General features: G+C 66.3%; 4 protein-coding genes across 4 annotated transcripts; 2 read left to right on the top strand and 2 right to left on the bottom strand.

Annotated features, from left to right (window-relative positions):
• Positions 1–60: 60 nt before the first annotated feature.
• On the bottom strand, positions 61–4,079 carry LGI3 (leucine rich repeat LGI family member 3). Its single transcript, XM_064472626.1, has 8 exons — positions 3,687–4,079; positions 2,827–2,898; positions 2,655–2,726; positions 2,464–2,535; positions 2,288–2,359; positions 1,980–2,149; positions 1,745–1,909; positions 61–1,645 (listed from the first exon to the last, which is right to left on the bottom strand). The coding sequence occupies exons 1-8, from the start codon at positions 3,893–3,895 to the stop codon at positions 828–830; spliced, it is 1,650 nt and encodes a 549-aa protein (XP_064328696.1). The 5' UTR covers positions 3,896–4,079; the 3' UTR covers positions 61–827.
• Positions 4,080–4,587: 508 nt separating this feature from the next.
• On the top strand, positions 4,588–6,014 carry SFTPC (surfactant protein C). The gene is made up of 5 exons (XM_064472727.1): positions 4,588–4,874; positions 4,984–5,130; positions 5,267–5,407; positions 5,498–5,608; positions 5,759–6,014. Exons 1-5 carry the CDS (start codon positions 4,830–4,832, stop codon positions 5,864–5,866), a joined length of 552 nt encoding a protein of 183 aa, XP_064328797.1. The 5' UTR covers positions 4,588–4,829; the 3' UTR covers positions 5,867–6,014.
• A 1,990-nt stretch (positions 6,015–8,004) lies between these two features.
• Positions 8,005–9,272, top strand: LOC135317101 (pulmonary surfactant-associated protein C-like). The gene is made up of 5 exons (XM_064472742.1): positions 8,005–8,046; positions 8,310–8,636; positions 8,712–8,822; positions 8,903–9,013; positions 9,177–9,272. Exons 1-5 carry the CDS (start codon positions 8,005–8,007, stop codon positions 9,270–9,272), a joined length of 687 nt encoding a protein of 228 aa, XP_064328812.1.
• A 1,267-nt stretch (positions 9,273–10,539) lies between these two features.
• On the bottom strand, positions 10,540–19,893 carry LOC135317093 (collagen alpha-3(VI) chain-like). Its single transcript, XM_064472684.1, has 32 exons — positions 19,494–19,893; positions 18,547–18,695; positions 18,091–18,407; positions 17,902–17,980; positions 17,634–17,782; positions 17,462–17,557; positions 16,878–16,931; positions 16,696–16,767; positions 16,582–16,608; positions 16,279–16,323; positions 16,101–16,154; positions 15,948–16,010; positions 15,807–15,872; positions 15,598–15,660; positions 15,462–15,494; positions 15,304–15,366; positions 15,161–15,223; positions 14,963–15,025; positions 14,822–14,884; positions 14,610–14,660; positions 14,455–14,490; positions 14,280–14,342; positions 14,146–14,208; positions 13,990–14,025; positions 13,781–13,817; positions 13,042–13,541; positions 12,843–12,942; positions 12,112–12,765; positions 11,876–11,972; positions 11,461–11,720; positions 11,296–11,337; positions 10,540–11,114 (listed from the first exon to the last, which is right to left on the bottom strand). Exons 2-32 carry the CDS (start codon positions 18,620–18,622, stop codon positions 10,870–10,872), a joined length of 3,630 nt encoding a protein of 1,209 aa, XP_064328754.1. The 5' UTR covers positions 18,623–18,695; positions 19,494–19,893; the 3' UTR covers positions 10,540–10,869.
• Positions 19,894–20,144: the final 251 nt, after the last annotated feature.

Here is a 20,144-nt window from a genome sequence, read left to right as displayed (position 1 = left end):
TGGACAGCGGGACGCAGGACGGCTGGACACACGGCAGCTGTGGACAGACGCAGGCAGGGCCGGGTGTCACAGTGTGTTTATTGTGGGGAGCGTTTCGGCGGGCACGTACACCTCGGGTACGGCTGGCACGCTGGGTCCTGCCCGGCAGCGGGAACGAGGGCAGGGGGAGCTGCTGGACATGCACGGAGGGGGATGGGAACAGGCCAGTCCTGCTTCAGCGGGTGGTGGCACCACCTCGGCAGCATTCTGCCGGCCTCGAGCATCCCATCCACTTTGGAGCACCCCATCAGCCTGGGAGCACCCCATCAGCCTGGGGGCACCCCATTTAACCCCAGCAGTCTGGCCCTGCCTGTGCACATCCCTGCCTGCCGCCCCACTCCTGTGTCCCCCAACCTCCCTGCCGCAAGCCGCCAGCCCATTTCCCGAGCAGGCAGAGGCACCCGTGTCCCCCGTATCCCTGCCAGCCCAGCCGGTGCCGCAGAGCAGGCACCCGAGGGCATGGGTCTGCAGGACGAAGGGCGTCCCACCCTCCTGCCCGCATCCCACGGGCTGCTGGAGGGGGTGGCACATGGGGAAGCCGGGAGTGCAGGGGGGAAACTGAGGCCCGTGGCACCCCCTGGCAGCGGGGCTGTGGGGCTGGGTGCTGCCCTGGGGGCAATTTGAGGAGTGGGTGAATGTGGGGGGCCAGGAGGGCACCGGGCTGTAACCACGGGGCAGAGTCGGCTGCGGGCAGGAGGAAGGGGCTGGCGGGTGCATGCGTGTCCTCGGGCAGGACAAGGCGAGATCCTCATCGGGGCTGTGTGGGCAGCCCGGGCTCTGCCTCCCTGCTAGAGGCTGAGGTCCACCACCACGTGCCGGTAGACCAGCGTATTGGCCTTGAAGCTGGGAGCCAGGAGGAGCTGCACATCGGCAGCCGGCACGTAGCGGAAAGCCCGTGGCGCCTGCACCGACAGCTCCTGAAACTTGACGAATTTCTGCTTCTCCTCTTCCCACAGGTAGATGTGGGTGAAGGAGAAGTCACTGCCCAGGGCCAGGTACTGCCGCTGCTCCACCGAGAAGGGCTGCATCACCATGGAGCCGCGGGACGGCAGCGTCTGGAGCTCAACGAAGCGCTGCCCTTCCCATCGCACCACCTTGGAGTCACCGATGTAGCGGCTGAGGCAGAGGAACTGGTCCCGCTTCACCCTGAAGTGCTTCACCATCTGCACATCCAGCATCTCCCCCACCTCCCCCTGGGGCGTGAATTGCTTCTGTGCCCGGTTCCACTGGTAGATGACGGGGGCTTGGGAGCTGCTGGAGATGATCAGCCGGGGTTTGCCGTCGTTCTCCACGTATTCCACGTCGGTGTCACGGTGCCAGGCGTGGAGGGCTTGGTGGGAGTAGAAGCCGTTCTGGTTGAGGCGATAGAGGCTGGTGGAGCCCGCCTTGGAGCTGTCGGCGATGACAAAGTACCAGTCGGTGTCGATCTGGAAGGCCTCAATGTCGTTGGGCTTGCGGGTCTTCTGGCTGTCGATGTCCTGGATCTTGATGAACTTGTCCACAGCGGTGTCCCAGCGGTAGATGTAGGAGCCGCCGAAAAGCTGAGCCACCACCACGTACAGCTGGTTCTGCGCCACGATGGGCTTGCAGTGCACTGCCGAGTGAGCTGCCGGCAGGACCACGTTACGCTGGGGCCGTGCCCTTCCCAGATCACCCAAACGGGGGGGTCCCAACCTGGGAGGGGACCCCAGTCCCGATGCCTTACCGGGGATGCGGTCGAAGTCACGCAGCTTGCGCTCCACGTAGTCCCACTTGAGGACGGCGCAGCTGCTGGCGCCGGGCTGAGCCAGGGCGACGTAGAGGTCGCTGGCGTAGGTGAAGGGCTCAGCCGACACCGACTGGAAGGGCAGGACCTGGTGCACCACGAAGTCTGGGGGAAGAGGCGGCGATGAGGGTCCGGGTGCCCGGGAGTGGGGTGAGGGGTGGCCGTGATCCCTTACCTGTGGTGATGCACTGGAAGTCACCGAGTGCCAGGTCCCGGATCCGCTGGCCCTCGAACTGCCCGGGGCTGCTGCAGAAGATGGCGGGGACTGTGGTGTTGGTGCTCTCCAGCCACTCCACCAGCCACTTGATCTTGCAGTCACAGGCCAGCGTGTTGCCCCGGAGGTCCCTGCCAAGGACGGCATCGAATCACCCCCAGCACCCAGCCCGGAATGAGCAGAGCACCCAGCCTGAACCCCGAGTGCTGGCATGTCACCCTCTCCCCAGCCTGGTGTCCCAGGGGTCCCCGGTGCTGTGGCAGCCTTACAGGTCGCTCAGGATGTCCAGTGGCTTGAAGAGGTCCCGGGGCAGCGTCTGCAGGTTGTTGTTGGCCAAGGACCTGGGGAAAAAGAGGGGCCGTGGAGCTGACACAGCCCTGGCCGCAGTGAAGGGGCAAGAGCTGTCCCCCGTGTCCCTGGGGAGCGCAGGACCCCTGGTACTCACAGGTGGGTCAGGGATTTGAGCCCACGGAAAGTGGCCTTCGAGAGCGCCTGGATGTCGTTATTCTCGATGAACCTGGGGTGGGAGGAGATGGTGGCACGGCCGCCCCGAGGGGACTGGACCCTGCGGATACCCCCGCCCTCCCCATGCCCTCCCCTGGGCCATCCCCGCGTCCCTGTCCCCATCCCACGCACAGGTACTGGAGGTGCGAGAGGCCAGCGAAGGCGTTGTCCCCGATCAGCGTGAACTTGTTGGAGTTCAGCAGGCTGCAAAGAGACGGGGGGAGGCGTCAGCACCCACGGTTGGGCAAGATGGGCACGGGGGTGGGGGCACGGGGGTGCCCGGCCGCCGGCACGGGAGACGTACAGGAACTGCAGCGAGGGGATGTGGGCGAAGGCTGCCTCTCGGATCTCCGTGAATGCTGCGTTCACCATCGTCCTGCCGGCAAGACAAAGCTTCAGGGCTATGCGGGAGAGGGGATGGCAGCAGGGGGGCTCTGCCACCCCTGTGCCCATCAGCAGCATCCCTGGTGCATGCCAGCGCAGCACCCTGCGGCCCCTGCTCAGCGGGGGGGGGGGGTGCTGGGCAGGGGGCAGCCCCTTGGAGAGCAGCCCCAGCAGCAATCCTGCCTGCTGGGGGTGGCACAGAGGGGACCCACAGCATCCCCCAGGGGCTGGCACCCACCCTCCACATCCCCACGCCCTGCAGCACCCCCTGGCCTGAGTGCACACGCATGCACACATGCATGCACGCACATGCACGCACGCAGCTGCGTGTGCGTGCACACACACGCATCCTTCTCGCACACACTCGCATGCCCGTGGAAGGCTCCGGTGTCCCCAGGGACCATGCATCAGGACCTGCCAGCCGTGTCCCCTTGGGGTTCTGGTCCCCAAGGTCATGGCAGACAGGGAGCACGGCGGGGATGGGCTGCAGCCCTGCTCCATCCATCACTTGATGGATGGCTGCGTGTGCAAGGAGACCTGCTGCAGGACAGCAGGACGCTGGGACCGGTCCCGGGGTGTCCCCAGCCCGCTCCTTCCCCCACAAGACCCCCACGCTGCCCGTACCTGACACAGCCACGCATTTGCCCCTGATGCAGCACAAAGAAAGAAGCTGTCCCTGACACCCCAGGGCAGCCAGCAGCCCCTGCCTGCCCTGCACCCCGGGGACGGGACCTGCCCCCATCCCTGGCCCCGTCCCCATCCTCCTGCCTGGGTACTCACAGTGAGATGACCTCGGGAGGCAGGTTCCTGGGCACGGCCTTGGAGTCCACGCAGAAAGCTGTGTCCCGGGTGCAGGAGCAGCTCGGCGGGCAAGGGGGTGGCCGGGGGGGCCGCCGACCCCCCGCCGGCAGCCAGAGCAAGGCCAAGGTGAGGAGGAGGAGAGCAGAGAGCTGGCCCTTCGGCATCCTCCTCCCATGCTGCAGCTCCATCGCCCTGGCCTAGCCCTTCTTTCTCCTGTGGAGCTGCTCCCTCTCCTCCTGCTGTGCCCAGGAGCTGCGGCGAAGCCTTTTCCTCTTTCCCTGAGGATTTCAGCGTAGAGGGGAAGCGACGGTGGTGGCGGAGGCTGCCGGCATCCGACCCGCTGCTCTGCAGCGCACCATGCTCCTGTGCTGCGGGAAGGAGGGAGGGAGGGAGGGAGGGAGGGATGCAGCTGAGTGACAGCACGAGCATCCATGTGGACGCGTGTCCTCACCAGCATGCAGGCGAGCAAACACGGGGCTGCACGCCTTGGGGGCAGCCACTGGGAGCCGGGTGCTCTCGGGGTGCAGCAGGACTGGGGATAGGGGGGTACCCGCAGGAGTTTGCAGGGGTGATGCCACTGCGGCTCTCCCACCCCGTTGCTTTGCCCGGGTGCCCGTGCTGCAGCGCTGCCCGCGCCAGCTCCCTGCCTGGCCTGGCAGCGAGCGCTGCTGGGTGGCGGGAGGCACTGGGCACCCGTCCGTCCCGTCCCAGGCACGGCGCTCCCGGCCAACAATGAGTCCAGCCAGCTCCTTCCACACACTGGGGGGGCCGCAGCTGCCCATGCACGGGACTGCAGGGACCAGGGGTGCAGCACCCGCGGGGATGCGTGCTAAGGGTGCTGGGTCCTCGGCCGGAGCCCGGGGCTGGGTGCGGAGGGTGGACACGCTCTGCCTGCCCGCTGTTTGCCTTGGCCCCCCCACGCTGCCGGCCAAATGCTGGGAAAGGGCTCTTGGAGGCTTCACACCCTCTCCTCGGCTCCTCTCCAGGCTCAGCAAACAGAGAACAAGTGGCACCTTGGCAGCCAGGGCAGCCCCAGCCTCCTCCCACCCACCTGGGGCCACTATAAATCCCCCCGGCTCCAGCTGGCAAAGGGACAGGAGACGCTCGGCGAGGGAGGGCGAGATGGACGGCAGCTCCAAAGAGGCGCTGATGGAGGAGGCACCTCCGGTAAGGAGCACCCATCACCTCGCTTGGGGGGCCGGCGTAGGGCTGAGCACCGGCTGCCTTCCCCGGCCCCACGCCTGCAGCTCAGCCAGGTGTTCCCCTGCGTCCCCAGAGGTACACGGCCTCTCCCCGCCTGCCCTGCATCCCCCACCAGCTCAAGTGCCTCCTGATCGTGGTGGTGGTGGTGGTCATCCTCGTGGTGGTCATCGTCGCCTTCCTCCTCCTGGGGCTGCACATCACTGAGACACACGCCGAAACGGTGAGGCAGTGCTGGGGAGGGAGCCACGGTGCCACCAGCCTCCGTGATGGGTTTGGGAATGGCACCGGCCACCGGTGCTTTGCAGGGATGGGGTTTAGACCCTGCAAATCTCCCTGACCCCCACTTTGCCTGGCAGGTCTTGCGAATGACCATCCATGGCCTGGATGGCGAAGGGACCCCCCAGCACCTCTCCATGAGCAAGAAGGAAAGGACGGGGATGTTTGCCGTGCGGGATGGCCTCAACGCCTCCGCCATGGTGGTGTACGACTACAGCAAGGTACACGGGTGGCCCCGGGGACGGGGCACGACGGGGCGGGTGGCAGCGGCGGGGATGGGGCTGAGCTGACCCAGGTCTGTCTGCAAACAGCTGCTGGTCAGCTACAGGTCCTGGCGTCACCGCGCCTGCTACATCACCCACATGGACAAGGACAACATCCCAGGGCTGGACACCGTCACCGAGACCTTCCAGCGCCGGCAGGTGAGCGGGGGGGGTCAGCCCAGCCCAGACCCTGCGTCCTGGGCAGCCGGGGCAAAGTGCGGGACTGCTGGGCTTGTGGCAAGCGTCTGCTGGAGGGGAGGCTACTGGTGGCCAAGGATGGCAGCCCCCTCCCCGTTCTCTCTCCTGCAGGCTGAGATGAAGGAGGCTGGGGATAACACTGTGCCCCTGGCCGACCGCTCCATCCTGGGCACCACCGTTAACATCCTCTGCAGCACCGTCCCTGTCTACTGGGCGTAGCGCGGGCTGGGGTCGGCACCCAGGGGGACGGGACAGCGAGATGGGGATGCCACTGTCCCCATGCTGCCCGCGTTGCCTTCCAGGCGGGATGCCAGCAGGACAGTGCCAGGGCATCTCTCCTCCTCCAGAGCTCCATCGCGCATGCGGCCCAGGGGCAGCCGCCCCGCTGTCGGGGTGCTCTGTCCGCAGCTGCTTGGCACCGCAGCTTTCCCACAGCACTTGCAATAAAGAAGTGGGATTTGCTTTGGGATTCGCGCTTCTGTCTGCAAAGTAAAGCCTGTGCGCCTGCCTCAGAGTGCGGCTCTCGTCTTCCCGGGGTGCCGGGGAGAGGCAGCACTGTACCCCAGGGATGTCTCCCTGCGGGGTCCAGCATCTTTTGTAGATGCATCTTTCGTGTCGGTGTGCTCAGTCCAGCCCTGGGCAAGGAGCACGGGAGGGCTCAGACCCCCCTTCCCCCAGGCAGCGGCACGCACCCCCACATTGCACACCATGCTCCAAGCTCATGGGCAGTGTCCCCACCTGAGCCCTCCCAGTTTGCAGGCAGGGAGGATGAGATGGCGCAGGCGTCCTCTGTACCTCCAGCTCATGGGCACGGGCAGTGCACCCAGAGAGCCCCAGCACCTCTGCGGGGCCAGAGACACCCCTCCGGGACAGGTCCCCATCCTTGTCCCCTCCATGTGCAGATGGGGGCAGAGGGACTGTGCCACATCCCTGGTGAGACCCAAGCCCTGGGCTGAGCAGGGCATCCGCAGACACCATGATCCGCTTACTCGAGCTCCTCTCCATCCCCCATCCGCTCCCCATCCCCAGCAGCTGGAGCTCCTCTGTCCCAAAGCAGCTGGGAACACCCCTGGGGGGCACCTCCAAGCACTGCACCAGAGAATTGGGGATCAGTGGGGCAGGGAGGGAGAAAAAAGACCCTGGGAGGACCTGAGCTAGCCCCCCCCAGGAGCCCAGTGGTGCTTGGCAGTGTGATTTAACCTTTCAACAGGCACTAACTCGGGGTTCTCCCCATAGCCACTGCCATGGGCAGTGAGGAGGGTCGCAACTCCCGGGGGCTGATGCTTTGCTGGGAACAGGAGGGAAGCTGCACGTTGCCATGTGTTGACGCGGGGCCAGCAGCTCTGCTTCCCGAAATGTCCTGACCCTGCGTTACCCTGGCGAGGACCCAGGTCGAGAAGGGTGCACGCAGCTGAGGAAAGCGATAAGGGCTCCCATGGCCTCTCCTGCACATGGTGTCAGAGAGCAAACAGTCAGGAGCCACTCGAGGGTCTCCCGTGCTCCTTAACACGCTAGGACAGGAGGCAGCGTGCAACACGGGGTGCACACCCTCACCCTACACCCAGCTGCAAGAGTCTGGGGCCCCAGGGGCCCAAGGAGGTGTCCCAGGGGTGGCTGGAGAGGTCCTAGCCTGGGCCAAACTGCAGGAGAGGCTCATGTCCAGCCAAGACCAAGGCCTAGCAGTGCCACCCTGCCCTGCTGATTGCACCATGCCAAGGCTGGGACCCCTCTCACCCTGAGCAAATCCTCACCAAAGGCAGCCCCGAAAGCCCCAGCACCGGCAACACGAGCCCCCGCGGCACCCGAGCATCCTCAGGACCGAGGCTGCGAAGCGCCCAGCTTGGCCGTGGTCCGGGGACGCGTCCCCACCCTGTGGTGACCCCGGTCCTGCCCCAGCCTTGCAGTTTGTGGGAAAGCTTTGATGTCCCGTTTGCACTTTGCCCACCTCGAGCAGCTCCAGGTGCCCGAGCTGGCAAAGGCACACGGGCACCAAGCCACGTCTCGCCTTGGCTGCGGCCAGTGCCGGATGCTCCACCCTGGAGGGCAGCTCTAACCCACGCAGGAGGGTTTGCTTTGGCCCTGACACCTCGCTCCTGGGCAGCAGAGAGGCCCCCATGTTCAGGGACAAGTGCCCTCAGAGCTCCTTGACCAGCGGGTTCCCAGGGGAATCCAGCCCTGGGGAAGGCAGTCAGCAAACACAAGTGAAGTGGGTTGCACGCCAGAGCCCGATTGCACACCGGGGCCACGAATCTGTTCACAGGGGCCGCCCTGTTCCCCACCCCAGCGCCCCAGTATAAAGCCTTCTGCCCTGGCTGCTGTGGGACAGCCCAGGCTGGGAGGAGGAGGAGGAGGCAGCTATGGAGAGCAGCATGAAGCAGGTGGTGGTTGAAGAGCTGCTGGTGAGTCCCTGCGACCCACGGTGGGGTGGCACGGTCACACTGGGGGTGTCCCTGCACCCAGCAGAGATGCTTTGCACGGGGTTTGTCCTGGCGAGGCACCGGTGCACGTGTGATGGAGTAAGAGCCTGTGGGATGCTGCATCCCCAGAGCTCAGGGGAAGCAGGATGGGAGCTGCTCCCAAGCCCACCCCCAGCCCACCTGCATCCCCCAGGTCCCATCTCCTTCCCACTCACCCCAGTTCTCCGCCTTTCCCATGCCTGCAGGACCCGGAGAAGGGCTGCTGCCCCCGGGGATGCTGCAAGCCAGGCTGCTGCTGCTGGCCCTGCACTGTTTGCTGTACCAAATGCGCCCGGTGCTGCATGCCCCGGTGCTGCAAATGCCCCAGCTGCTCCGGCTGCCCCGGCTGTTCCTGCCTCAAGCGATCCTTGTGCTTCGTGCCCCGCCTGCTCTGCTACCTGCCCCGCAAGCTCCTCAGCTGCCACCACCTCAAGTGCCTCCTCATTGTGGTGGTGGTGGTGGTCCTGCTGGTGGTCATCATCGCCGGCGCCCTGCTGATGTGGCTGCGTGCGGACCAGCGGCACGCCGACGCCGTAAGTAGGGACCCCCGACACCCCCGGGGAGCGGCTGCCGCAGGCGGTCAGCTCCCCCCCCCTCGCATCCCCCAGGTCCTGCAGATGGGGCTGTGGAGAGGATCGGCCTTGGAAGAGGATGTGGCCACTTTCTACCTGGATGGCGGGGATGAAAACCCAGCCACCATCATCTATGATTACAAGAACGTAAGCAGGGAGCCCTGCACAGGCGGGGGAACGGGGAAGGGGTGATGGGGCTGAGCTGATGCGGGTCTGTCTGCAAACAGCTGCTGGTGAGCTACAGATCCCAGCTCCACCGCGCCTGCTACATTACCCACATGGACAAGGACAACATCCCAGGGCTGGACACCATCGCTGAGACCTTCCAGCGCCGGCAGGTGAGCCCCAGCCACCCCGCTCATCACCGGCTGGGGCAGGATGAGGCGTGGGGGGAACGTGGCAATGCCCGGGGCACGGTGGCTCGTGCAGCCCCCCCGATGAAGAAATGGGGTGCAGCATCGTGCCGCTGCTGCCTCGTTTTTCTTTCTGTCTTCTCACCAGGCTGAGAAGAGGCTCGCCATGCCCCTGGCTGATCGTTCCCTCCTGGGCACCACGGCGAGCATCCTCTGCAGCGTCATCCCCATCTACTGGGCTTAGCCTTGCTGGGTGAGTGCAAAGGGTCCCGCTGCCCACAGGGGTGGGCAGAGGGGGCTGGCGGGGAGGGCTGGGGGACCCCCACCCACCCAGCAGCACCCTCACAGGTTTGCCTTGCAGCATCCCCGACGGACACAACATCGCCACAGCCCGTCTGTCCCTCTGGGAGCATCACCAACACCTCCGCGTCGCCTCCCACCAGCAGCCCCTCGTCCACCCCAATTTCAGGAGGTGCTGGGGCCCACACGATGCCCTGGGGCTGAGCTGGAGGTTGTGGGGTCACAGGGTTGACACTGGAGGGGTATGGGGGGCTCCGCTTCGCCGTGCGGTGCCGCATCCCTGCTGCAAACACGGTGCTGGGGGGGCTGGAGGCGGTGGGTGGGTGTCTGCTTGGGCGAGCGCCGCGCTGTGCCAGGGGACAGCTGGTTTGTCACTTAAGTCTTCTCAGCTTCGCCAAACCCAAGTGCAAAAATGAGCTTAAAAAAACATGACATTTAAAGAAACAAAATTCTCCGTTCCAGTTCTTCACTCCCTGCTTGCCCAGCTGCCGGCAGCTCCCAGCTTCCTTTGCCTTAAAAATTCATTTATGGGCTCTGATCGGCATTTAGGTGAATTTCTGCTGCAGCCACAGTCTGGGGGTTCATGGGAGGCACCCCCCGTCAAGCATCGCTCAGCACTGGGGCACAGGACCGACCTGAGCTGCCCCCTGCTCCTGCCAGAGCCAAGGCTGTCCTGAAAAACGTGTCTGTCCTCTCCCACTCTGCAGAACTGAATAAAGGATAAGGGGAAGAATCAGGTCTCGGAGCTATTCCTGGCCACAGCCTGTATTGAAGGCAGCCAAGGCCACCGACCGCTGCCCAAGGACTGGGTTTATTAGTGCCAGGATGCTGGTGTTATTAGGATTGGGTGTTATCAGGACCGGGATGCTGGCCTGGGGCCAAGCATCCAGGGCAGAGGGGGGGAGCATGGAGCAGCACAGCCGCAGCCCCCTCCCGGGACAGGAGCCCGCCAGCAGCGCAGCTGCCTCCCACCGGCGCCGCAGCTGACCCGGGGTGGGGGCCACAAGCACCCCACCACCCCCACGCCTGGATCTGGCCCCCTCTCCCTGCTCCTGACAGCCAGGGAAGCTGCTCCCCGCAGGGAGAGCACAGCTGCGGCTGGCCACGATGTGGGGCACCCATCCAGGGCCTCCTGCGGCTCCAGAGCGCCCACCCCCAAACCCTCACCCTTCCCCAGCCCAGCTGCACCAGCAAGCATGAAACATCGCGTAGTTTTTATTTTAAAGGCTCCCAGGCTGACCAGCCTGCCCTTGGGTACCTGCGTCCTCCTGGCGCAGCGGATGGCAGGAGGTGTGCGGAGTTTTGCAAGGGCTCAGCACCCCCGCCAGCGGCTCAACCTCCTCACCCCATGATGGAGCAGCTGAAGATGAGCTGTCAGAAACTTGGCAGGACCCCAAGGTCCTTGTGCAATAATTCAAGTGTCCTCTTTTCTCGAGCCTGCGCAGGCGGGGGCAGGCGAGGTTTGCAGAGGGCGAGTGCCGTGCCTCCGGGTGCTGCATCCCAGGGGACCAGGGGCACCCCGGACCCCATCTGGGGGGGTGTCAGCCCTGGCAGCCGGGTGCAAGGGTGCAGGCGGAGGCGTTGGCAGGGCTGGGGGCCGGGGGGCTCACCCTGCCCGGGGGCAGGCAGGCTGCTTCGCACTGCTCCCGGCTCTCGAAGCGGTTGCGGTTGCCGCCGCAGCCCCCGTACCAGAAAAGCGAGCAGCGGCCGGACTGGCGGCCCTCGAAGAACCACTTAGGTGAGAATGAGTGGCAGGGCCCTGCGTCCTGTGCCTCCAGGCAGGCGGCTGCAAGGTGGGCAGCACGCTTGCAGCACAGCCAGAGCGCGTGGCATGGTTGCATGCCGGGAAATGCACCCCATGACCCAGCCGGTACATGAGCTGGCAGCCCTGCCTGCCTCCCTGCCTGCTCTCTGCTCACGAGTCACCCCCTCTAAAAACACAGCCCCCCCCTTCACATGCTCCTCACCCTGTGTCATGTTGTTCTCGCCCACGCCGGCTCCGTCAGGACCTGCCCGGGATGGTCACAGCATCAGCCAAGCAGCAGCGTTGAAATCTCAGCCGTGCCTCCTGCCCCGGGCTGGGGGTACCCCACCGCCCCCCGGTCCCCGGAGGGACGCCCACCCTTGCCTACCCGAGTCCACGCAGGCGCGGATGCAGTCCCGCTCGCTGCCGAAGCGGTTGGCGTTGCCCCCGCAGCCCCCGTACCAGAAGCGCTCGCAGGATCCCGTCTCCCACCGGTGGTACCACATCACGGAGAAGCTGGCGCAGGCGCTGCCGGGGTCCTTGTCCAGGGCGCAGGGTCCGGGAATGGCCGCAGCCCTCCGACCCTTGCCGGGGCCAGAAGGTGCTGTGGGCATCCTGGTGGGCGACACGGCTGGGACCTTGGGGGTCCTGGGAGGGGAAATCAGAGCAAACCCCCCAGTACATGCTGGGGGGGCGGAGGACCCCTTCCTCAGGAAGAAGGGCAACCCCCCAGGCCCCCAACTCATGTCGCAGGGGACTGAGGGATGCACATGCAGGGGACAGCCCCGGTGCCGCTCACTCACTGCGCGGGGGTCCTCAGGCGGGGCTTGCTGGTCCTGGCACCGGTGGGGGGCAGCTCCCAGGGGCACCCAAGGGTGCTGGGGCGCTGGCTGCTCTCCACTGCCGAGCAGAAGTGATAGGGGAGGTGTGACAGAGGTGCCAGTAAGGAGGTTTCGGGAGCCGAAGCTGCCTAACCCTGGAGAAGCCAGGGATGGGACATGGAGATGCTCCAGCCCAAGGCGTCCCCACCACCACTCACCCCTCAGCCTCCTGAGGAAGCCCATCACCGTCCTCTCCGCGTACCCCATCTCGGGTGGGTGGACCGAGCCCAGGCGCAGGGAGTGGTACCTCCACGCCGGCAGTGCCTCGGGCAATGCTGCCTCTGGCTGCTCCGTCCCAGCTCGCCCCAGGGAGAGCACCAAGACCCCGAAATCCTCGCACGAGGCGAAAGGGACCAGAGCCTGCCGCGCCTCCCTGTCCCACAGCACCGCAGCCCCCGTCCCCACCACGAAGAGGATGCGGAGCCGGCCACCGGAGCTCTGCGGGAAGGCGTGCCGGAGGGTCCACGCCACCGTGCCGCTGAGGGATGCCGCGGCTGCCCTGGGCACCAGCGCGAGGCGGAGGCGCTCCTGGAGCTGCTCCCTGGAGCCGGACAGCCCAAAGGGCACCTCGGCCAAACCCTGCCCGGGGGTGGAGGGGCCGGTCAGCACCAGGGCAATGCGGGTGCCGCGCTGCACCGCATCCAGCTCCGCAAGCTGCAGGTGCCCCAGGAGGCAGTAGAAGAGCTCTCTGACAGCCTCCAGCCTCTCCGCCGGCATCCCTGGGGCTGCGTTGTCCACCACCAAAGCCAAGTCCACGTCCACGGGGTCAGGGGACAGCACGGCTGCGGTGCAGCCCTCAGGGTTGCAGAGGTCTGGGGGTGGGAGGGATGGAGGCTGAGCCTCGGAGCCAGCTGTCACCCATCCCTGGTGCTGCCCCGGGGCTGCCTACCGAAGCAGAGGACGCAGGGCAGCACCACATCCCGCAGCACCGCCGCATCCCCGGCCGGCTCCTCCGCGGAGAGCTGGACCACTCGGAAGAGGCTGTTGACCTTGGGGGCGGGGGGTGGTCAGGCAGAGCTGGAGCAGGGGGTGAGGGCTGGTGGGAATCAAGGATGAGGGGGAGCAGCCACCAGCCCCCGGGGGCTCACCTGGAAAGCCTGCACCACCTTGGGCAGCGGGCTGAAGGTGAGCACCGCCGGCACGATGCCCAGGGCTTCGTACTGCAGGGCTGTCTCCCCGATGCCCTCCAGGTCCTGGCTCTGGCCGCTGGTGATGAAGATGACCACCTTCCTGCCCAGGGCGGCCGGCCGGACTCTCTTGAGCACATGGTGCCCCACGAAGCGCATGGCGGCGGCCAGGCGGCCGCGCCGGGAGGAGCGGGTGGGCGAGAGGCGGCGGAGGAGCCCCAGCAGCGCGGCCCCACTCCCCACCTCCCCGGCACGCAGCAGGTAGGTGGGGGTGGCCGCGTAGGCCAGCACAGCCACCCGGGCCCCTGCCGGGCAGCCCAGCGGGGAGACCTGCAGGTCTTGTAACATCAGGGTCAGCAGCTCCTTCATGCGGGAGAAGAGAGCTGGCGGCACCGTGGAGGAGGTTTCCAGCACCAGAACCAGCTCGGTTGGGAAAAGCGGGCAGGAGGGCGAGGTGGTGACTGCGAGGGGACGGCGGCACCTCAGGGGCTGCCAGAAAAGCCTCCCTCGTGACACCCCATGCTCATGGTACCCGTGCCCACCCATCCACTGCTGCATCTCTCTGGGCATCCTCCGGGCATGCACCCACAGGCTGTGCCTCCGCCATCCAGCCATCCCTCCGTCCCCTCTGCCAGTGTCCCCGCACTGAGCCGGTCCCCGTCCCCTCCCTGCCACCCCCGCCGCTCTCCCAGGCTCTCACCGCAGCTCCGGCGGATGAAAGCCCTGAGCTCGCAAGGCTGGAGGGATGCACGAAGCAGCGTCAGTCCCAGCTCTCCTACCCAGCTCTTCCCAGCAAACCCAGCAAGGCCTGCTGGGGCCAGGCAGCCACCGAGATCTTCGCTGTCCCCTGAGGACACCCCTCGAGGCTGGACCCCCATCCCCAGCCAGCCCTACACCAGCATCCCGTACCGTGGAGGGGGGAATGCCTGGCGAGCCCTTTGGGCCCTGGAGCAGCCGGAGAGGAGAGAAATTAAGAGGAAATATGAACAAGGAACACATCCCCGAGCACTGGGGCTGGTTGCAGGCAAAAATGTGGCAGGAGAAAGGGAATTTGAAGGGACTCACCATCTCTCCCGGAGGTCCCGTGCTGCCGCGGCCGCCTGCTTCTCCTCTGCTCCCGGGGTGGCCCTGGAAAACCCGGGGAGTTGAACGGGTGGGCACGGCAGAGGGGAGTGGGGAGGGGGCTGCGCCGTACTCACCCTGCGCCCGGGCAGCCCTCGCACGCCCTTGTCCCCCGAGGATCCTCTCTCACCCCCATCACCCTGGGGGGGACACTCAGAGGAAGCCAGCCCTGCCGTTCCCAACACCCCACAGCCTGGACAGGCGGACCCCAGAGAGGTCCCCATGTCACCTCCCGGACCCCCACCCACTTACCTGAGCGCCGGGGTATCCCGGTAGGCCCCGAGCACCCTGGGGGAAGCAGGACACTTGAGTGGGGCTGGGACCCCCCAGCAGACCCACAGGCAGGGACAGAGCTCTGCCCCATGCTCATCCCACCCGCCTCCACCCCTGCTCTGTGCTGCCGGTACCTTGGCACCCTTCCTCCCTGGAGCACCTCTCTGGTCACACCCGTTCTCGCCCTGGGAGGGGAGAAAAATCCCCAAATCAGATTACTTACTTACTTACTTACTTACACAAACAACCCTCTTCCCAAAGCTTCCTTGGCCATGGCTTTTCCATGCCTCCTTCAGCTGCAGAGCCCCCGGGGAGGATGCCACATCCCCGAGGGGCACAGCCTTACCAGGGCACCTTTGGGCCCCCGTGGTCCCACGCTTCCCCTCTTGCCCTCGGCTCCTGCCTGCCCCTGGAAGAGAAAGTGGGGCTGCAGGCTGGGGGTGCACGGGGGGGAGGCTGCAAAACACCATGTTGCGGTATCGCTCACCTTCTCCCCTTTGGGGCCGGCTGGGCCAGCTGCTCCCTGGGAGCCCTCGGCTCCGGGCAGACCCTGAGCGAAAGGCAAAGCTGGATCAAGGATGCCAAAGAGCACCCGTGGGGTGGGCACCCACTGGCACGGCCAGCGGCTGGGGTGGCCACCTTGAGCACCCACCAGGGACCCCAGCACAAGGAGGGGGGAGGGCACCTGAAGTCCTCTGCTCCCTGGGCGGCCGGTGGCACCCTTCAACCCCCGCAACCCTGGAAGCCCCTGCAAAGGGAGAGCGGAGCAGGCAGCAGGGATGCCCACCCCGGGGGTCTCAGGGTTGGCAGGGGTTTCCCTGGCCTCACCTGGGCACCTCCATAGCCCTTCTGGCCCCCGGGGCCGGGGCTGCCGCGGTTGCCCTTCTTGCCCTGCGAAGACACGGGATGGTTCAGGCTCATCGGGGAGATGTCCTCGACCCCCAGAGCAAACGGACCCCCGCGTCCTCGGGCGCTGCCAGCCCTACCTGCACTCCCTGCTGCCCTTTCTGGCACGAGGTCTGCGGAGAGAAGCGCCGTCAGCGGCCACGTGCCCAGCACGGGGACACATGGCACAGGGACACCTGGTGCGGACCCTGGTGCCCCCACGCTCGTGTCACCTACCGGGTGAGCGGGGGGACCTGGGGGTCCCACTGGCCCCGGGGGACCATCCTGGCCTGGATCTCCCTGAAAATCATGGATATTGAGAGGGAAGCAGAGCTCCTGGCTGTCCTCCCCGCACATCTCACCCCCAAAACGGTCCTGCCGACCGGCTGCTCCGCTGCTGCCACCCGGCATCCCCAAGCACTGTTTTGGCCCCTGCCAGCCCTTACCTGGGGACCCCCATCTCCTCTCCACCCTGGGACACCGGGCTCAGGGCTTCTCCTCCCAGGTGGCCCCTAGGGAGCAGAGAGGGGGCTCAGCAAGCCCCTCCAGCTCCCTGTGGAGTCCCAGGGCTGTGAGCCCATACTTACCACCTCTCCGCGAGGGCCTGGGGGCCCCTTCTCACCCCGGGCACCCCTGGAGCCTTTCTGCCCCTAGGTGAAGGCAGGAGGAAGGGATTTAGCAGCTGGGCGGCAGGTGAAGGAGGCAGCAATTCGCCGAGGCTCAGCCATGCAGCACCGCACCTGCCTCCCCTGGGACCCCTTCTCTCCAGGACAGCCGGGGGTCCCCACTTCACCCTGGGGGGAGAAAGGAATCTGTTCCCATGCCCATGCCCGTGCCTGTGCCCGCTCGGGCAGCTGTGCCAGGGTGGAGGGATGGTTGCCCCGGCTGGCTGTTACAATGCTCTGCTGCACAGCTCACCTGCTCCCCATCCACGCCGTCATAGCCAGCATCTCCAGGAGGTCCCTGAACGTTGGTGACATGGTCTGATGCCAGGTTACACACCACAGGGTGGAATAGCCAGGTCCCAGCTTTGCCCTGTTTCCCCCAGCCCCCCAGGCCATCCTACCCCTCCATCCCTCATGACCATCTCCCATTCCCCTCCCCAATCCCTCTCTTCCCAGCCCATCCCTGAGGTCTCCCTGCCGCTGCCAGCTGTCCATGGCCTCGGCCACCATCGGTGCCCTCAGGAGCCACAGGATAAACCACGAGGCAGGGACATACCTGCTCCCCAGGGTGACCCACGAAGCCCTGCAAAGAGACAGAGGAGAGCAGCTGGGGAGTAGTGGGCACCCCTGCTGCGGGATGGAGACGCTCCAGGCTGGGACGGCCTCTCACCTTTGGTCCACACTGTCCAGGGCATCCCTGTATCCCTCGGCTGCCATAGGGACCTCGCAGTCCCTGCTCCCCCTGCACTCAGGAGGGGACAGGAGGCCATCGGTGGCAATGTGGTGACAGGGTTACCCTCACCCCCCCAGGGCCACCCTCTCCCACCCCCAGGGGTCCCACAGCCAACTCACACTGTGCCCGTGCTCGCCCTCGTCTCCAGCGCGCCCCTTGCTGCCTGTCACCCCCTAAAACAGAGAGACCCTAGGAGAGGCAGCTGCGACCCCCCAGCCCGGTGGTGGACCCTGGGCTGGGAGCCAGCACAGCTGGGCTCCCTTCCCGGCTGGGGGAGGAAGGGCTTGAGCTGAGCTGAGCTTCCAGGGCTCCTCTTGGCCCTGGGAAAGGGATCCAGGGCTACGCATGCAGCGCAGGGGTGCAATTCTGCTGGGGGAGTGCGGTAAGACCCACCCACCCACCCCTTGGGCCTCGGTTTCCCCCTGCTTTGCTCCATGCTTCAGCACCATCAAGGCTTCAGCATCGAGGCAGGCACAGCCCCAGCACCAAGGTTTGCTCTGGGAGCCCAGCTGGGTGATGCAGAGCCCATGCATCCATCCCAGCAGAGAGGGATGGGAAGGATGGGACAGCTCTCCTGCAGGCATGGTGGGGGGCTTGGGGAAACATCCCCTCTGGTGGCAAAGGGAAAGGTCTAAGCCCTGCTCCGGGCTGTCGGCAGGGGCTGGGCATTCCTCCCGCACCCCCCCACTCCCCAGCCCCTTACCTTGTCCCCCCGGGGGCCGCTGGGGCCTCGCGGACCGGGCAGCCCCACGCAGGTGCAGGGACACATCTGGCAGCACGTCCGCTCTGCCAGGGCCAGCTGCGGGGAGAGGGTGCCATCCCCACTCAGAGCCCGCGGGGACCCCGACACCCACCCCACCGCCGCTCCTCCTCACCAGCTCCTGTGCCACATGCCCGCCGGCCTCCGGCATGTCCACGGCGAGCTGCTGCCCGCTCCCCAGCTGCCGCCCAAACTCCAGCTGCTGCAGGTCCCCCAGCCCCGTGGCGTTGTTCACCGCCACCGTCACCAGCATGTCAGCCTGGTCTGGAGGGGACGGGGTGCCGCAGAGCATCACGCCTCACTGGGTTGCCCCTGGCCCCCACCAGCTTTACCCACTTACAGGGGTCACCCCACCAAGCCCCACGCAGCCATTGCTACCCCACCTTGCAGCCAAGCTGATACTGCCTCCTCCTTCATCTTCCCTGCATCATCATCCAGCCCATCCGTGAACACCAGCAGCACCTGGGTGAGGAGTGGGGGGCCGGTGCTTTGCAGCATCTCCCAGCAGCGGGAGCGCCCGGCATCCCCCAGACTCACGGGGAGCAATGGGCATGGCCGTGCCGGTGCCGTACCTTGGCATCAGCCGCCTGCCGTGCCAGGGTGCCGAGGAAAGTCTGCAGGGCGGGCTGGTTGAAGTAGGAGCGCTGGAAGGTGTGCGCCCGCGCCAGACGCTGCAGCACATCCACCCAGGGCTCCCGCAGCTGGTCCTGGAAAAGGGTGTCCCCCTCCCGCTGCGTGCTCTGCAGGCTGATGCTCAGGCCAAGCAGGCTGCAGGTGAGGTGGTCCAGCGCGGCCAGGTCCCGCAACACCTGCTCCAGGTAGGGCTGCAGGTTGGACTGCTGGTAGTCGGTGACATCCAGGGCTACCAGCACGTGGAGGGTACACAGTCCTGCGGGGCAGAGCATGGACACCCAGGTGGGCTAGGTGGGATCCTTGCTGCGCGGGCTGGAGCGTGACATCCCCTACAGGGACATGCGCACCCCACAATGGGACACCTCCCCACCACGGCCATGCACATCCTCACTCACCCTCCTCCCGGCTCCCGACTCCTGCGGCTGCGAGGACGAGCAGAGCCACGGGGAAGCAGACCCCCCGTGGCCCCATGGCCCCGGCGTGGCACGGCGTGGCAGGACACCGTGGTCACCGTCGGGAAACCGGCTTCTCCCGTACCCGGCGGCTGCAAGGCGTGAAGGCAAGGCTGCGGCCAGGCAGCAACTGGCAGAGGCGAGAGCAAAGCACCTGCCTCGGGGAGGCGGCGGGCCCAGAGCTGCCTTCAGCTCTCCATCCATCACTGCTGACAGGTCATCCATGGAGCACAGCCCAGCCCGGGGCCACTGTGGCTGTCGGAGCAGCGCCAGCGCTGGCCTCATCCTGCCCGCCTGCTTGACCGCTTGCAGACAGCGCTGGGCGCGTTTTGCTCCCCGGGGCTGCAAGCACTGGTTCGTGGTGAACTGTGGGATGGCTGGGGAGTGCGCGGGGGTAATGCAGGGCAGGACATGGGGGTGTCAAGCTCCTGATGGAGGTGATCCACTCCCTGCGGGGCTTTGGGACAGGCTTTGCGCTGCTGGGACACCCATGCAGCCCGCTGCCCCCCAGATCGGCCTTTGGGGCTGTGCCTCGGGCAGCGCACTGTGGAGATGCAGCTTTTCCAAGGGTTTTCAGGATGCCTTTTGGAGCTGGCATGGCAACCGTCCCTCCGCTGCTCCGCAGGCAGGGAGCGGAGGCCTGGACGATGCGCCAGGAGCCCTGCCTGCCCGTCCTGCCGCACCGGGTGACCTGCCTTTGCTGGTGAGCGGGTCACAACCCGTCCCATGGCCCGGCCACCCAGCCGGAGCAAGAGGGGAGAAGGTGTCTGGAGCCCAGACCCCGTTGGGAATTAGCAAAGTGAGGGACCAAAGACGGCGGTTGGAGCCGAACCTGCGGCATCGCCACAACCCCGCGGCGACTGCTTGGGGGACGGAGGAAAGCCCCTTACCTCTCCTGCGCCTTCGCCGGTGCGGGGATACGCGGTGCGCAGCGCCGGACGGTGCAGCTGAGCGCGGGCTGCAGGAGCTGGCCGCCTGCGTGGGAGGATGTGCGTTCGGGGGGTTATTTATTCCAGGGCTCGAGAAAACATCATATGTCCAACACGTCAGGGGGAGCTGCCTTGTAGCCAGGGAAGAGGCTCCCAGGCTCCGTGGGGCTGGCCCTGCCGCAACAGGCAGCTGCCCGCTGTGGGGCATGAGCCATGGCACCCCATGGGTGCCCGCCACCTCCTGCGAAGGTGCAAGGAGCTCACGGGGCAGGCGACCATCGATGTTCAATGGAGATTTTGATGCTTGGAAAACCACATCTGCCTGGGAGCCAGGTCCCAGGGAGCGAACGCCAGCGTGGGAAAGCCAGGCTGGTGTGGAGGAAGGTGGAGGAAAAACCTCCACTGAGGGAGCCCTGGGTCCCCGGAGCGCTCCGTGAGAAAGGGGCGATATCAGGGTGGAAACCAGCGGCCAGATCCTGACATAATGGATTTACATCATCCGGGGACTCAGCCCTCAAACATCCTTCCCAGCAGAGGGATGGAAAAAGAAAGTATTTCAAAGCCCAGCTTGTTTTTCACGGGGGATCTGTTTGTTTTCTTGGGAGACCAGCT

Source organism: Phalacrocorax carbo, chromosome 24 (genome assembly GCF_963921805.1).
Source record: "Phalacrocorax carbo chromosome 24, bPhaCar2.1, whole genome shotgun sequence".
Classification (NCBI taxonomy): Eukaryota; Metazoa; Chordata; class Aves; order Suliformes; family Phalacrocoracidae; genus Phalacrocorax; species Phalacrocorax carbo.
The sequence above is the reverse complement of the archived record's forward strand: the minus strand, read 5'-3'. Positions and strand labels throughout refer to the sequence as shown.

Excerpts from the sequence above, each read along its gene's own strand:
- LGI3 (XM_064472626.1), bottom strand. The coding sequence starts at position 3,895 with ATGGAGCTGCAGCATGGGAGGAGGATGCCGAAGGGCCAGCTCTCTGCT. Across the intron at positions 2,536-2,654 it reads CTCTCGCACCTCCAGTACCT|GTTCATCGAGAATAACGACA; the intron begins GTGCGTGGGATG and ends CTCCCACCCCAG. Across the intron at positions 1,646-1,744 it reads TGACTTCGACCGCATCCCCG|CTCACTCGGCAGTGCACTGC; the intron begins GTAAGGCATCGG and ends TCCTGCCGGCAG.
- SFTPC (XM_064472727.1), top strand. The coding sequence starts at position 4,830 with ATGGACGGCAGCTCCAAAGAGGCGCTGATGGAGGAGGCACCTCCG. Across the intron at positions 4,875-4,983 it reads TGATGGAGGAGGCACCTCCG|AGGTACACGGCCTCTCCCCG; the intron begins GTAAGGAGCACC and ends CTGCGTCCCCAG. Across the intron at positions 5,609-5,758 it reads AGACCTTCCAGCGCCGGCAG|GCTGAGATGAAGGAGGCTGG; the intron begins GTGAGCGGGGGG and ends TCTCTCCTGCAG.
- LOC135317093 (XM_064472684.1), bottom strand. The coding sequence starts at position 18,622 with ATGGGGCCACGGGGGGTCTGCTTCCCCGTGGCTCTGCTCGTCCTCGCA. Across the intron at positions 15,661-15,806 it reads GAGGAGATGGGGGTCCCCAG|GGAGATCCAGGCCAGGATGG; the intron begins GTAAGGGCTGGC and ends CATGATTTTCAG. Across the intron at positions 15,495-15,597 it reads CAGGTCCCCCCGCTCACCCG|ACCTCGTGCCAGAAAGGGCA; the intron begins GTAGGTGACACG and ends TTCTCTCCGCAG.
- LOC135317101 (XM_064472742.1), top strand. The coding sequence starts at position 8,005 with ATGGAGAGCAGCATGAAGCAGGTGGTGGTTGAAGAGCTGCTG. Across the intron at positions 8,823-8,902 it reads TCATCTATGATTACAAGAAC|CTGCTGGTGAGCTACAGATC; the intron begins GTAAGCAGGGAG and ends GTCTGCAAACAG. Across the intron at positions 9,014-9,176 it reads AGACCTTCCAGCGCCGGCAG|GCTGAGAAGAGGCTCGCCAT; the intron begins GTGAGCCCCAGC and ends TCTTCTCACCAG.